The sequence below is a fragment of the Cotesia glomerata genome, linkage group LG6 (assembly GCF_020080835.1).
Source record: "Cotesia glomerata isolate CgM1 linkage group LG6, MPM_Cglom_v2.3, whole genome shotgun sequence".
Classification (NCBI taxonomy): domain Eukaryota; kingdom Metazoa; phylum Arthropoda; class Insecta; order Hymenoptera; family Braconidae; genus Cotesia; species Cotesia glomerata.
In genome coordinates, this window is record NC_058163.1 from 14,073,021 (window position 1) to 14,088,478 (window position 15,458).

The 15,458-nt window shown below is 31.9% G+C and overlaps 2 protein-coding genes across 2 annotated transcripts; both read right to left on the reverse strand.

The window, feature by feature from the left end:
* Window positions 1-2,639: 2,639 nt before the first annotated feature.
* On the reverse strand, window positions 2,640-13,490 carry LOC123267968. Its single transcript, XM_044732853.1, has 13 exons — window positions 13,268-13,490; window positions 11,899-12,678; window positions 11,523-11,777; window positions 11,337-11,438; window positions 11,135-11,251; window positions 10,925-11,062; window positions 10,773-10,859; window positions 10,381-10,584; window positions 9,599-10,282; window positions 7,326-7,503; window positions 4,289-4,510; window positions 3,745-4,172; window positions 2,640-2,912 (listed from the first exon to the last, which is right to left on the reverse strand). The coding sequence occupies exons 1-13, from the start codon at window positions 13,328-13,330 to the stop codon at window positions 2,640-2,642; spliced, it is 3,531 nt and encodes a 1,176-aa protein (XP_044588788.1). The 5' UTR covers window positions 13,331-13,490.
* Window positions 13,491-13,654: 164 nt separating this feature from the next.
* Window positions 13,655-14,842, reverse strand: LOC123268117. The gene is made up of 3 exons (XM_044732997.1): window positions 14,575-14,842; window positions 14,462-14,501; window positions 13,655-14,390 (listed from the first exon to the last, which is right to left on the reverse strand). The coding sequence occupies exon 3, from the start codon at window positions 14,228-14,230 to the stop codon at window positions 13,718-13,720; it is 513 nt and encodes a 170-aa protein (XP_044588932.1). The 5' UTR covers window positions 14,231-14,390; window positions 14,462-14,501; window positions 14,575-14,842; the 3' UTR covers window positions 13,655-13,717.
* Between the last annotated feature and the right edge of the window lie 616 nt (window positions 14,843-15,458).

Consider the following 15,458-nt stretch of genomic DNA (forward strand, 5'->3'; position numbering starts at 1 on the left):
AATTATTTTTGATCTGTTTTAAGTCTAAACAACTTTTTAGTAAAATATTGAGCAGCTATAAATATTTTATGCTGTTTCTAATCTAATGAGACTAAAAAGTTTGATCGGTTTTTAGTCTAGTTAATTTGTACTTAGACTTTACATATTGTTTTCAAATTCAATATGAAATCATACTGTTTTTGATCTACAATTTTCACTCTAAATTTTCGAAGGCCAAAAGTCGACTAAGATGGTGACTTTTAATTTTTTGGACTCAAAAGTATCTCATTAAAAATTATAAGTCGCATTTATTTTAAAAAATAAATTAATTTATAATATATTTATGCGCTCTCTTGTTTTATGAACTGAACGTCGATTATAACCTTACATGCAGTGATAACTCATAAATTTGTATTAACATACGTATGTAAAATAGTTCTCATCGTTTGATTATGGATCTAAATCTAGAGTTTTCTAATTATGTATATTAAACACAATGTGAATACATCGACAAGATTAAAATGTTGACAAGATGACAAGATTAATATTAAATTTTATACTTTCACGCATCATTTAATGAGCGGTATTCACTATTTGGTAGTGCGAAGAATACCGTTTGGTATACATTGCACTACGAAATAGTGAATAGTCATTATTTCAATTTCAGAGAATAAAAAGCTGTGCCCTGTAGAGGATCTTCGAGGACATGAATAAAATAATAATAAATAAATAAATATAACTTCTACTAATTTTTCCGACCGTGATAATATAATTCTTTTTTAACCCGTTCCTGCCTTTACGGTCATTTTTTTTTCTGCTAGTATAAATCTCATTCAAGTGGATGGTAATATTCCATCTTCAATAACAATTTGGGACAGATCGTCCCTGGAGAGTTAGGTCGATGGGTAACCATCGAACTTGAACACTAGTTGTGGCTTTCCATCGTTAATACTTAAAAATTGAGTTGAACAGATACTAGCATTCACTAGCTAACTACATTTACCAGCTAACTAACATTTACACTACATTAGATTTACAATAGACAACAACAAAATGATTTCGTTAGGGCAACAAATTGATTTTGTGAATTAACAAATTGGTTTGTTAGTATAACTTGAAACATTTTGATAATGCAACCAATGGATTTGTTGCTATAACTACACTTATTTATTACCAGAACAAATTTTTCAGTTATCCCGTCTTTTGTTATTTCAACAAAATCGTTTTATGCGTGTAAAAGGTCTGTTTTTGATCTACAGGCGATCAAAAACCGACTAAAAATTATAAAACGTTTTGGTTTGTTTTTGACCTTGATGCGATCAAAACCAGTTAAATGATTGTGACAAAAAAAGTCTGATTTTGGTCTTGAAATAAGAGAAAACTATTTTCTTATAAAATTAAAAATGATTTGAAATTGGTCTGAATTGGGAATAGTACGGGCAAAAACAGATTAAATTCTTATATAAAATAGATACATATAATAAAATTAAATTGAATGAAAAATATTAAAAATTTTCATTAATCATAAAACGGATTAAATTTTTTGACCCGGGTGGGCTGAATATATAAAAATAAAATCATAATTATTAATTAATTATGTTTTGTTTTTGTCTTTTTTTTTTTTTTTTTTTTTTTTTAGAATTGGCCTGCAGCGGTAATTGAAATAAATTAAACTGGCAGATATAAATTTTGATGATATGAATGATTTAGTTAATATTATAGTTTTTATGATGTAATAGTATTATAGGTACTTAATATCAATTTTATAATAGTAATAGTTGTATAATAGAAAAGTAATAATAACGGTATGATAATACAGTGGTATTTTAATTAATGATATGAGCGATGATACAGTGATGTTTTCGAAGATAATATAAATAAATAATGATGTGAATGAGTGAATAGGGTTTATCTTTATAGAGAACGCTGGTGCGTCTCGTGGAGATCTTCGTTGTCCTCTTCGGTGTTCTTTATCTCAATCTCGTTCTTGTATCCAAGCCAACGTCAGTTACTAGCCTGGCATTCTGGATCAAAAAGCTGAACTGGTACTCAACATCTTTGGTAGCTTTCTTGGACATGGTCCTTTTTCTCGTTTTCAGGTGGATGAAAACAAATTTCAGCGCCTTCCCAAATTTGGTTGGATGCATATTTCTGAGGATATAAGGCATCGATATTGGTGCTGTTCGTGTCTGATGATGCGGTAACGAATTTAAAATTTTAACTGTGACTGGATTAGTTGGAAACTCGTCTCGCAAACCTTGTCGAGATGAAATTTTCGACTGAGAGAATTTAATTTCTTCCAAAGTTGGTTTTTGAGCTAACTGACGATCTTTAGTTCCAATTTTGTAAATAGTGGTGTCTTGCTTCTCCTTGGAAATCAATGGAAGTGAATCGGCTTCTGGTTGGACAGGCATATATCTGGATATTTTTCCAGTTTCTGCATCTTGGGTTCGATTGAGTTAAGTCGTTGTTTGACGGCAACAACATCACGTTCTACTTCGCGTACAGGACTTGCCAGGTTAGTGAGTTGGCAATTCTTTAGCGAGGAATGGCTTTGCACGAGTCTTTTTATGCCATTCTGGAGTGCTTGGATATCCTGTGTATTCTTCTGGATTTGAATATGGACTTCCTTCATTGCTTGACAGATATCTTCAAACCATTCATTGAGGTAATGAAGTCAACTGGCTTTTGTCATGCGGCATGAGCTCTTTAGGTTTGGCTGCCACGTTGTTGCCTGACGAATCGGGTACAGCTGCTATAAGCGTTGGAGCTTCGGTGTTGGTCGTTGATATTGTAGGGGTAAGTATTAATAATTTAGATGGTAATGAAGATGACTGTTTCTTAGTATTACAAGTGATTATGGGATCAGAAGATAAAGTTTCTGATTCAACGCTTATGACTGACGACAACTTCGAAGTACTCTCAGTTCGGTTCTGAAATTATGGTTGTCGTTTATGTTGATTTGATATTTGAAAGTTGTTTGAATCATGTGTGCTGAGACTATGTATGAGCAATAGGTCATTAAGTTCATTACCGGATTTGATTCTTAATTTCGATGTTGAACTATGCATTTCTGAATCAGAGTCCGACTCATGGTCCATATACTCGTAATCTATGTTGTCTTGGTGAATATTTAGTTCACAGTTGTTAGAAATGGACGTAACTGGGGCGCTTGTTAAAGAAATAGGCGCCGTAAGGTTTTGGATCGTGGATGTGAGCCTTAGCTGGTTTGTTGGAGATCACCGGAGCAACTACTTAGTTTTTGGGATTCGGGTTTCTCGCAAAAGGTGTTAAACCAGCTCTTTTCCGTATTTCGCTAGTAGTTCGTGAACAACAGGCTTCAGCAATATGCCCACTGCGTTCGCGACGGCCGAAGTCAGTCTGCGAGGGTACTTGGTTAAGTGCTTTTTTGTAAATTTTCGAACATACTTTGTATCGTGGCTTGGAAATTAGTTATTGATGATACAAGTACGTCCGAGAAGTCATCTTTTGAAGTTTCTTTACATATATTCCATGATTTTGCAGTCCAGCAAATGTCATTAGGCCGTAAGGGTGCGACTGTATTCTGGTACATATAGGAAGGAGCAGCACTTGGGACTATGCCGGGAATAGTGTATGTGTGTGTGTGTGTGTGTGTGTGTGTGTGTGTGTGTGTGTGTGTGTGTGTGTGTGTGTGTGTGTGTGTGTGTGTGTGTGTGTGTGTGTGTGTGTGTGTGTGTGTTGCAGTGTCTGTGACGCAGGCACATGGAAAGAGGCGATCGGTACTGTATAAGTATGTGTCATGAGAGGTACAATAGTGTGGGACTGTCCATATGTAGCTGGTGCATAATATGACGTCAGTGGTGCTGTGTAGATCTGAGTAACGTGAGGTAACGTGGTGTGAAATTGTACGTGTGTAGCTGGTAGATGCTGAAGCATCGGTGGTACGAGTGGTGGGGCAAACGGCGGCGCGTACGGTAAACGCGCAGTCCCACTGAACGGTGGGGCTGGTACTGTAGAGTAGGGAGGCATGTCCGGATAGAGGGATTGAGGTGCAGGTGATATGAAGCTACAAGCTGTCGAAAAACTTGACTTTGGAAATAATTCCCGTGGTCGAAATTCATATGTACTATTGATATGATTATTATTATTGACAGTCTCAGACATCGTTCGGGCTATATTATTAGCAAAAGGTGACAATAACTGCTCACAAGCTATTCGTAGAAAATTAATTTCAGCTAATAATTTTCGGGCTTTCTTCTGTGAGGTTTGTATTGTAATGTCTGTAGTTTCAAGTCAATAAATTCCTGTACTCCACTAAAATTATTACTGATTGTGTTTGTAAGGTCGGTGTTGTTACTGACAGTACTGTTGTGTACGTCACCTTGCGGATTGTCTAGTCCGAGGAAATCGTCTTGTAATTCTGGATGTAAACTTGGGCTTGAATTTTGAATCAGATCAAGATTGAATAAATTATGATTTTGTAAGTCTAGATTAGGGATTGGTGGATTTTGATTCGCGTTATTGCTAATGGGTATCGAGAATCGATTTACTGGGGTACGAGGAAACATTATAAATGGTTGTAATGTTAATTGAATTTTATTTTGACTATTATTTAATGTTCTGGCTGGATTATTTTACAATGACGCGCTTGTCAGAAATTTCAATCCTTGATTTTCTCGACAAATAATTTTTCAGTGACGCGTACGAAAGAAATTCGATAATCCCGGATCTAATAAATATTCGATATTTGATTTTAATAATTTAATCACTAAATCTTAGTATTTATTAACAATTAAATAACTAATTAGAATAAACGATGTTAATATTATTTTGAAATTCGAACTATGAAGTTAAATAAGAATAAATTATTTGAACAGCGTTATTTGGTATTAATATTACAATAAGCTATTTTACACTGTATGTTTATTATAAATAATAAAATTAAATAAGAGATTTAGTTTCGGCTTAACTAAACAAAAGATATTTTGTAGAGAAATAATTCTAAAATAATTTATTTTATATTCGAGGGTTTTACTACGTAGTATACGACAACCGATTTTTTGAAAGACATACGCGTGAAACGACCTTAGGTTGTGTTTTACTTTAGTTCGAGTATGCAGCGTGTTTTTGACTTAAGATCTGGCACACACAAAGTATACTAGACAATAGATTTGTAATACTTGTAAAGATTTATACACTGATAAAGTTATTACTAAAAATAATTTCAGCAAATTTTTACTAAGAGTACTTCTCAGCTATCGTAAGATAAAATACATCAGCATAAATATCTTTACAATAAGGGGATTACAATTTTACAATTTTAAGATTTATAATACGCATACAATAGAGAAATTTTTCAATTTATGACGTATAATTACTAAATAAGTTTGTATGACAACGTGAGAGTTTTTGTCAACTTACAAATTAATTTTACGAATTTTTATAATTTATATATTTTATATTGCAAAAACTTCACTATTTGAATATTTTAAGTAAATTTTCTGTGAAGTGTTAAATATTTGATGAATTTACAATTTTATAGCAGATGAACTTATGTTTTTATAATTTTACAGGGAATTAATAGCATTCATCTGAGAGCAGCGTCCCTGTTCGAGCGCCATTGAAATACTTAATTTTTACTTTTCTTAAAAAATTTAATTACTTAGACCATTAAACCTCGCGGATAAGAAAATAATCGTCTAAGCTTCTAAAAATAAGATTTGCTGCTCTGGAATATTCCGCTTCCGTGAACAAATGAATGTTGTTGGTTTTGGATTATTTTATTAAATCTGGACAGAAGTTCTCACGCGTGCCAGTTAATTTATTTTACTTACTTACAATATTAACTGCGGTGATTATTCTGCCTCCTTGATTGACCCTTTTGATTAAATATAAATAGCTGTAGTAAATAGATAGTGGTATTTTGAGTAATGATGTGTGTATAGCGGTAATTACAATAAACTTAACTTTATTACACAAAATAAGCACTTATAATATAAACTTGTGATATTTCGGTAACGTAACTTAACAATGAAATAGAATATTTGTAACAATAGGATAAATATTATTTAATATTAGAAATATGATAGAGAATTAGTAGTGAATTATGGTGAGTAGTCACCTAATGGTAGCAATATTTATTTATATTTATATTTATTAATCTCGTTACAAAAAAATTCTATAGAGGTGCGTATAGCACCTGTGCATAGAACGAGTACATATTAACAAAAATATATTTTATTATCAACAATCTCTTAATATATAAGATAGTAATATAGTAATTCTTAGCGAGTAATATAGTAATTCTTAATACAGTGCAAGCTAAAAAAAAATCTACCTACCTAGCTAGTTATTTATATGAGTTTTATGAGTAATATTGTTGCAACACTTAAATTTATATCACGATTTTTAACTAATTATCTATTTTTATCCATTCTCTCAGTTTTTTGTTTATTAGTTTCTTCTTTTCATTCAAAGTTTTCATCTCTATTGGTAATTTATTGTAATATTTTAAAGCTACATAATAAGCACATTGTGTGTAAATTGTTTTACTTATTTTTGGTAGTGACAGTTGTTTATGTCTTGTACAAGTTATTTTATCATTATAGAGATTTATGCAATCTTGATAATAGAAAGATAACGCAGTGATAATGAAAGTTTTTCTGATCCCAAGGGGAGTGTTGTTGATATTAGTTACGCACAATTTACTTAGTAATCTATTTTGTATATTTGAGATAATTTTAATTGACTTATCATATGCACCTCCCCAGGCAATAATACCATAATTTATTATGCTTTCGAGTAGCCCATGATATATTATTTTCATGGTTTGTGGATTTAATATTCCTGTCAGTTTGTAAAATACAAAAGTGAAATATTTTAGTTTTTTGAATAATTCCAGAGCATGGTTGTTCCATCTCATATGATTATCAAAGTGTATTCCAAGATATTTACAATGTTCAACTTTTTTCAACGGCTTATAATTAATATGTACTTCAAACTCAATTGGGTAACTATCTTTATAACTTCCGAAAGTTATGAATATAGACTTATCTATATTGAGAGAGAGTTGATTCTCTCTAAGCCATAAATCAATTTTATGTAACCATTCAATTAATTTATTTTTAACTATTAGCCAGCTTTTTCCTGAGCATAATATGGCTGTATCGCCAGCATAAGAAACTATGGTATCATTCGATAAAACATTAAAAATATCATTGATATATATTATAAATAATAGGGGCCCCAAGACAGTACCCTGGGGACGCCCACAGTAACGATTCTGTTATCACTTATAGTATTATTTAATTTAACTACTTGGGATCTATTATATAGATAGGATTTTAGGAGTTGATGCGGTATACCCCTAATTCCATACCTCCATAGTTTATCCATCAATATCTTATGATCGACAGTGTCAAAAGCTTTGGCCAAATCTAGAAAAGCTAGAACAGTTGGTACATTTTTATCTAAGTTAGAGTAAATGTAGTTAGAAATATAAGCTACAGCATCAGTTGTACCTCTGTTCTTCATTAATCCAAACTGTTTATTTGAAATTAATTTGTTTTTTAAGCAGAAATTAAGTAATCTAACATGAATGAGTTTCTCAAAAAGTTTAGCTAAGTTTGAAATCAATGATATGGGTCTATAGTTAGTAATTGTGTTTATCACCAGACTTATAGATATAGTCGTCCCACCAAGAGAATGAACCTCGGGTTTGTTCGGGATTTATCCCCTCTTTTATATATTTATTCACTGCGCATGCGTCAACAACCCAGGACTCGGAACTTGTATTCCTCCGCGAGCGGTAAATTTAAATAAGTTTTAATATCGTATATGCTGATTCTCAGATGGCATTGGTATAAACTTATAACTAGTTGCAAGGGAATTATAAATAATTAAAAAAAAATCTACACGCTATTAGTCCCTCGGCTAAAGAGAAAAGCACGTATGTCCTTTAAGGTCCCCCGGTTCCGATGACGGATATTTACGTATTATTTGCCGTGGATTACGATAAACACAGATACTTGCTCGCCGATAGTAAATTTGATTGTTATTAACAATTTAATTGTTTAGGCCACTAGAACTCAGAACCGGCTGATTTGAAGAGAAAGTTTATTCAAGAAAAAATGTTTAAAAATAATTAAACCGGCGAAAAATGTTCTCATAAATTTATCGATAAAATAAATATTCTCGGCGTAACAAAAAAAAAACGATAGAGAGCGGTCGGACCTCTGTGTCGCACACACGCATTCCACGGTTTCTATTGACAAATGACAGGCAAAAAAAAATACATAGACGAAAAAAAATTAGAAGCTCGGCGTCCAGCAAAAAGTAAGAGATAAGCGCGATGTGTTAATTGAATAGACACATTATAAAGTGTCAGATAACTAATAAGAGTTTTATCCATCTCATAGACACAGAAAAACAGCAGCATAACTGATTATTTTCAGCTAATAGTACAGAATTTTCAAATTTAAATATTCATGTCTCAGTGTCCACGAGAGATTAAAAAAAAATTAATATAATTAACTCTACAGAAAATTACGACCCCTATAACCGATCGATTAACCCCATGGACACCTTAAAATAGCACCATAAGAGGCGATTTTTTAAAAATTTCACAGAAATTTGCGTATAAAAGATTCAATTCTCGGTGTCATGTGAAGATTAAGAAAAAAAACTCATAGGAATCGTAGACCACACTTTAATAAAAATTCCCAGACCTATAATTAATAGATCCACCCCATAGACACCGAGAAGCAGCCCCATACGTGGCCATTTTTTAAAAAGCTTCACAGAAATTTGCTTTTTAAAAAGTCAGTTCTTGGTGTCCACTGGAGATTAACAAAAAAAACTCATAGAAATCATGAATTACACTCTAGCAAAGATTCACAGACCCATATCTAATAAATACATCCCATAGACACCGAGAAGCAGCCCCATACGTGGCGATTTTTTACAAATTTCGCAGAAATTTGCTTTTCAAAAATTCAATTCTCGGTGTCATGTGAAGATTAAGAAAAAAAAACTCATATAAATCATAGACTACATTTTAATAAAGATTTCGAAACCCATAATCAATAGATCCACCCCATAGACACCGAGAAACACCCCCATACGTGGCGATTTTTAACAAAAATCACAGAAATTAGCGTATTAATAATTCAATTTCTGGTGTCCACAGGATATTAACAAAGAAAAACTCAAGGAAATTATAGACCACACTTTAATAAAGATTCCCAGACCCATATTTAATAGATCCACTCTATAGACACCGAGAAACAGCCCCATACGTGGTGATATTTCACAAATTTCACTGAAATTTGCTTTTTGAAAATTCAATTCTCGGTGTCTACTAGAGATTAAGAAAACAAACTCATGGAGATCATGAATCAGTCTAGGAAAGATTTTCAGACCCATAATTAACAGAATATTTTTCTCGGAATTTTCCATATTCAAATGAGTTTTTAATCGTATTTTTTTATGTTTGAGATATATCGTAATGTGTAAATATTCAATTTGGTACAGGGTTAAAGGTAAATATTCAACGTTTCAATTTGTCATAAAAAATCAATATTACACGTAAAGAATTTTTTTATTCCAATACGATTTACAGTTTTTGATAAATTCTTACATTTAATTTATGAATTGCCCATAAAGCAGTACTTTCATCATTCGTACCTGTTAGTAACAAAGATACTAAAGCTTTCGAATTGCCACATCTAAATAATCGAGCTTTTTGATCATTTTCATCCCAAAATGGATATTGGTTATTCCGATCCACTCCGTGCGAATTAAATAACCAAATCAAACCCTTTTTACATTTAAAAAATGCTACTGTTTTATCGTTGCCAATGAATAAAAAACCAGTATGGCTAATGGTTTCGTGAGTGCTTGTTAAACAATGTTTGTCAATGGTGTCCTGAAGTAATTGATTATTTCTAAATTGGCCAAACATTATGTCATCTACATCGAAATGTACTATACCGTTGCCAATACTTAAATTCCTCAATAATTCCTCTACATTAAGTAGGTCCGATTTAACTGTAAGCTGATTGCGGCACTCTTGATAATATAAATCTCCAAAAATCAACACTTTATCCAAATCTTCTGTAGTTATCGTTCCTACAGTTATAGGTGGTAACAAAATGCATGCAACAGTCGCTATAGCAGTGCATTGGACGCCTGCTCGCTGATGCTTAAAGTATTTTTTATCACCTTGGTGAAAATTAGCGGATTGGTGCAGGTAAACTTCCGGGATACTCGTTTTAATCTCGGTACTACGAGGAGTTACTGCAGCTCTTGCATATTCTGGAGTCTAAAAAATATTAATTTCAATTGAAAAATATTTTTAACGCTTATCCGAACGACAATTGATATTTTATATGTATATTTCGACCAGAAATTTTTACTTACAACTTTCTTTATAGGCTCGTCTTTCCGCTTTGCACATTTCTCTTCGATTTTTAATTTTGACAGAATGTCATACAATATTTCGGCTCTGAACGGGCTCATGTTACTTCCGTTTATGGCAGTTAATGACTCTCCTTTTGACAGTTGGCTTGCATAGTAGCAAATAAATACTCCGCAATCGTATGCATTATTTTGCAATGCAATATCCTACAAAAAAATGTTTATAATATTTATTTAGGCGTTTAGAAAGTATTTATTCTTTAATCCATGAATTTCATTGTTTTATATTTTATTACATAATTATTGCAATCACATTACTGCTAAATAAAAATTGTTTTCAAATGTAATTTTTTTATATTATTAAAAATCTGTGTATTTAAAATAGAAATTTATACCTGTGCGTGTATTTTTTTCCATCTCTTTGGACCGTCAGAAGTTGGTCGTACCATCTTAAATTCTTCTATTAAGTAGCCTTCAATTTTCTGTTCAGAACAAAATAATTCACAGTTATTTCTGAAATGGTTGATAATTGTTATTGATTACTTACCTGTAAACATTTGTCATTAGTACCCTTAAGGCTATCATAATATGTTATTGAAACTTTTGGAATATTGACAGCACACAGGCACCAATGGTTCCCAAGATGAATGGGAATGAAGAGAAACGTTTTTGTGAATATGTCAACCTACATTCATTTTAAGTTAGTGTTAAACGAATATATAAAAAAATAAATCAAGATTAATCAAAGAAAACTTACGTTCTTAGTACGATTTTTTACCCTTTCAATTCCAATATTTAAAGAAGGATAAAAATATGTGTCAAAAACATATATTTCTGAATCTTTTCTTTCTTCAATAATTTTGAAATAATAGTTTATGACCGATAAAAATAATAATTGTATATATTAAATAATCAATCAAAAGACAATATAGTTATAGATGATAAGCTTCCAGACTTACTTGATCATTCAGCCATTGCGGTGGTTTTAGCCTTTCTAAATCTTCCAACTTAATACGCATGTTTATATCATGTTTATTTACCCTCTTGTTTTCCTTTTCAATCTGTTAAAAGAATATTATTATTGTTTGATTTTAACTCAAAGTCAATGTTTAACGTAATTTAGCTCAATACATCGAAAATTATACCTTATATTCTTCTAACATAGTCTCGATTGAATGATCCTGCAGCGATGATGAATCTAAGTCCTTGGATTTGATATCGAGTGTTATTTGAGTCGTTTCATTCGCTCTTTCCAATATTTTATGAATTATACCATGTTCCTCGGAAGCTATTGGGTTTGGACGAGGAATGGGTTCAATAAAATTTGCAATTGATCTTACTGCTATACTTAAATCATTCTCCGTGACATTGATGGTTAATTCCCCGGTTAAACTGGAATCCTTTGAATGTCAACAAGTTAAATTATGTAAAATATTAAAAAAAAACTCAAAGTTAAGGTGGATTCAATTTTTTTTTTTAAGCAAAAATCTTAAATCAATAAAATAGTTTAAAATGTTTTACCTTAGCTAACTGTTCAAGGTTATCATCCACTTCATTCACGTACTGGAATGAGTCAATTTCTACAAAATTAGCTACCTCTCCTTGATGATAGTTTTCGAAGGGATTTTTTTCCAGTGTACTTGAAGACTCAAGTAAGTAATCGCATTCATTATCATCATTATGTAAATCATCGATTTCTCCTGAAAGTTTACTTTCCATAGATTCATAATTCTCATTTTCATTGTTCTGTTCATCATCATCATCATTATCATTATCATCATCAAGTTCAGATACTGTTTGCATTTCAGAAAGGCTCTGAGAATCATTATCATCATTAAGTTCGGGGTCATCGTCGATTGGATCGAGATTGTCAATAATTTCGATCGTACCTTTTTCAACAAAAAAACGTTGATAATCTGCCAGTATCCTTTTTTCAGTGTGGTTAACACACTCATTCCAAACTTGCGAAGTTACTCTAGCCAGAGCTTCATTCCATGTCTCTACAGCTTTTTTCTCGGAATAATCTCCACCGAATGCTAAGTGAGCATCGTAATATCTTTTACTGAGTCCCCATACATTCTCGATGGGATTGTAAAAATAGCAATAAGGAGCAGATCTTAAAATAGTATGCGGTGTACCCTCACACAGAGAATCCAATTCATATGTTGTCGGTTTTTTATGTTGAACACATAACTCGTACAATTCTTTTCTCCGCAAATTTTCGCCATATGGAATGTCTTCTTTATTTAAACACTCTTTAAGCCGTGCCACAGTCCAGTTGGTTGTTGGTTGTGCTTCCTCCTGATTAATAAAATGTATTTTATTATTTTTGTATTTTTTATCAAATCTACTTTCTATCATTTTGTTAGTTTTTAATTTAGTTATTTATTTCATCTAAAAATAGTTCAAGCTCAATTCGTGGAAATAATAAAATCAATCAAATATAAATAAGAAAATCAATCAAATAAATAACCCTAATTAAGAAATCTAATTTGAAAAGATTTAAAATGATTTAAAATAATTTAAAAGCATCTGATTCGAATATCACATAAATAATCAACATAGAGGTTATCATTTCAAATTATCTTTCTAAATCACGAAAGAATTCAATCAAATAAATAAGAATATCATATAAATACAGCTGTTAAAGTTTTCCATTCTTAAACTTCCAATCACTTAGAATTAAACAATCCATAACAGATATTTAAAAAATATCATATTAAGTCCAGGATCTTTTAAAATATTTGCAAAAAAAAATCACATGCGGTATGAGCGTGTTAGATAAATTAGGTTGTGCAGTATGATGTAGATTGACTACATATGCATGAATAATAGCAACAAAAAAAACATCACAAGCGACAAACCAAAATTTAATTCTCGTTCCTCTCACCATTCTAGTTTGGTCATATTTGTAAAGTTGTTGAATAGACTTTCCTCGGCTATTCCTTTTCATTTAACGCTCCATTATATCTTCAGATAATTATTGTTCTTTGTCCATAGCAATATCTGACCAATTGATATTAGCATCATTCGGTCTATTTTAAATCTAAATTGTTTTAGTTGCAATGTTAATCAAGTTTGGTCTGTCTGCATACACAATTATTGTATGTCGTTAGACTCCCTGGTTAAAAATATTGATTGAAAAGGATTAAAAATGATGAAATTTGAATACTTTTGAATACTTTCAATTCTTTTTCATGTATATATAGATATACAGTTTAAATGGGGTGACTGATTCCCAATACTTTTCAATCAATATTTTTAATCAGGGCTTATCGTAGATTTGATTAAGATTTCTCCTAAAATTATCAAGTAGAATTAATCTATTTATAGATTTTAATTAATTATAAAATACCTTCGAAGAGTGGTAGGACGCATTGTCCATCACAATTATCGACGGTTCTTTCAAATTTGGCAACAGTTTAGTTTTAAACCATTCTTTAAAAGTTTCGGCGTTCATTGCACCGTGATAATCGTCCAAAGGATTGATCTTTTTTGAAGAATTAACGAACAATCCGGCGCCGTCTACGAATCCATTTCTGCCCCCTGCATGGCAAACAATGTATCTTGGTCCGCTAGACGCTTTCTTTACAGAAACACTACGAGTGCTGGAGTCCTGCCATTCTCGAGTCTTTCCTGTCCCGTAGCGAAACACCCATGTTTCATCTAGGAATATGAAAGTTCGAGCGTCTTCGGCAGGATCAACCAACTTCTCAGAATCAGTGTTTTTGGCAGGATCAACCGACATCTCAGATTCAGTATCATTGGTAGAATCAACCAACTTCTCTGAATCCGTGGCTTTAGCAGGATCAACCAACACAGAATAAGTGTCCTTAAGCTTAAGAGCATCCATATTTTTCTTATATTTAGCTAGGAATTCGATACGAGCAGCTATTACATATGGCTGCTCGACCAGATATCGATTATTATTACGTTTTATATTCTTGAAGCCGATATCATGAAGAACTTTTCTTAAAGTTTCACTTCCTCCATAAAACGAAATATTATTTTTTCTGAAATGAATGATAAGATCTTATTATGAAGAACTCAACACAAAATATTTACTAAATAAAAATTTCATTACCTTACTTCAGTTAATAGTTGAGTGCATGTAATATGACGTCCTATGAAAATACGTAAAGAATTATACACAAAGTTTGTATTACATTACATCTTAATTGCCGACTAGCTACTTACGTTCATCACAGAAATTGTAAATGAGCTGCCGAATTTGCTCTTTTACTTCGTTAGAAACATGGCGCTTCGGCGATGCCCTTTTCCTTATTTTTCCCGGTCTTACAAATGATTCACCGGAAAATCCGCGCTTCACATACTTACTCACGGTTACTACAGAGCATTGAAGAGCTGCTGCAGTTCTCTTTCTGGAGTGAAAAAATTTTCAGTTTATTGATTGTATACAATATGGGATCTTTCATTAGCAAATTGTAAAGTTAAGCAATTACAGGGTTTTATTATTATAAACACTATATAAAGAAAAATACATTTGTGGGCAGAGGATGTGCCTTCAGATAATTACAAACATAATAAAAAATTTAAATAATCTTACGATATTCAATAGTAAAGAGAGCATCAAAAATTAGTATATTACGCATCTAGGGAAGAAAGTAGGACATTACAACCTTCGTAATCTTGTCACCCGATCTGTAGGCGACATAATATGCATGTAATCTGAGACATTCCTTATTTTACTGCCGTACATCTGTGATATACTATTTTTTGAAAAATAATCCACTCTTTTTTCTTAGTTCCGAAATTCTTGAAGCCGATTTTTAAAAATTCTAATAGATTTTTTAGAAAATTCTTTCTCCAATGCAGCTAACAGTTTCTACTTTTTCTCTAAGTGAAAATCATCTTCATGATGATGAATATTCACAAAATTTTTGGATTGCTGTTGAGCACCGAAAGAATAATAGAAAAATGTAATTGCATTGAAAAATAATTTTCTACTTCGGATGATTATCGTACATTTAAAACTGTTAAAAAACTGCGAAATTAAATAAATATTTTCATTGCCATCGTTTTAATAAACAGACTGAATGACTAATTAATTATTTTAAAAA

Coding starts and splice junctions, on each gene's coding strand:
- LOC123267968 (XM_044732853.1), bottom strand. CDS start 13,330: ATGAAAAGGAATAGCCGAGGAAAGTCTATTCAACAACTTTACAAATAT. Junction 11,252..11,336: donor CGCAATGGCTGAATGATCAA/GTAAGTCTGGAA, acceptor TTATCGGTCATA/AACTATTATTTCAAAATTAT. Junction 2,913..3,744: donor TCATGACACATACTTATACA/GTACCGATCGCC, acceptor CCATAATTTCAG/AACCGAACTGAGAGTACTTC.
- LOC123268117 (XM_044732997.1), bottom strand. CDS start 14,230: ATGGATGCTCTTAAGCTTAAGGACACTTATTCTGTGTTGGTTGATCCT.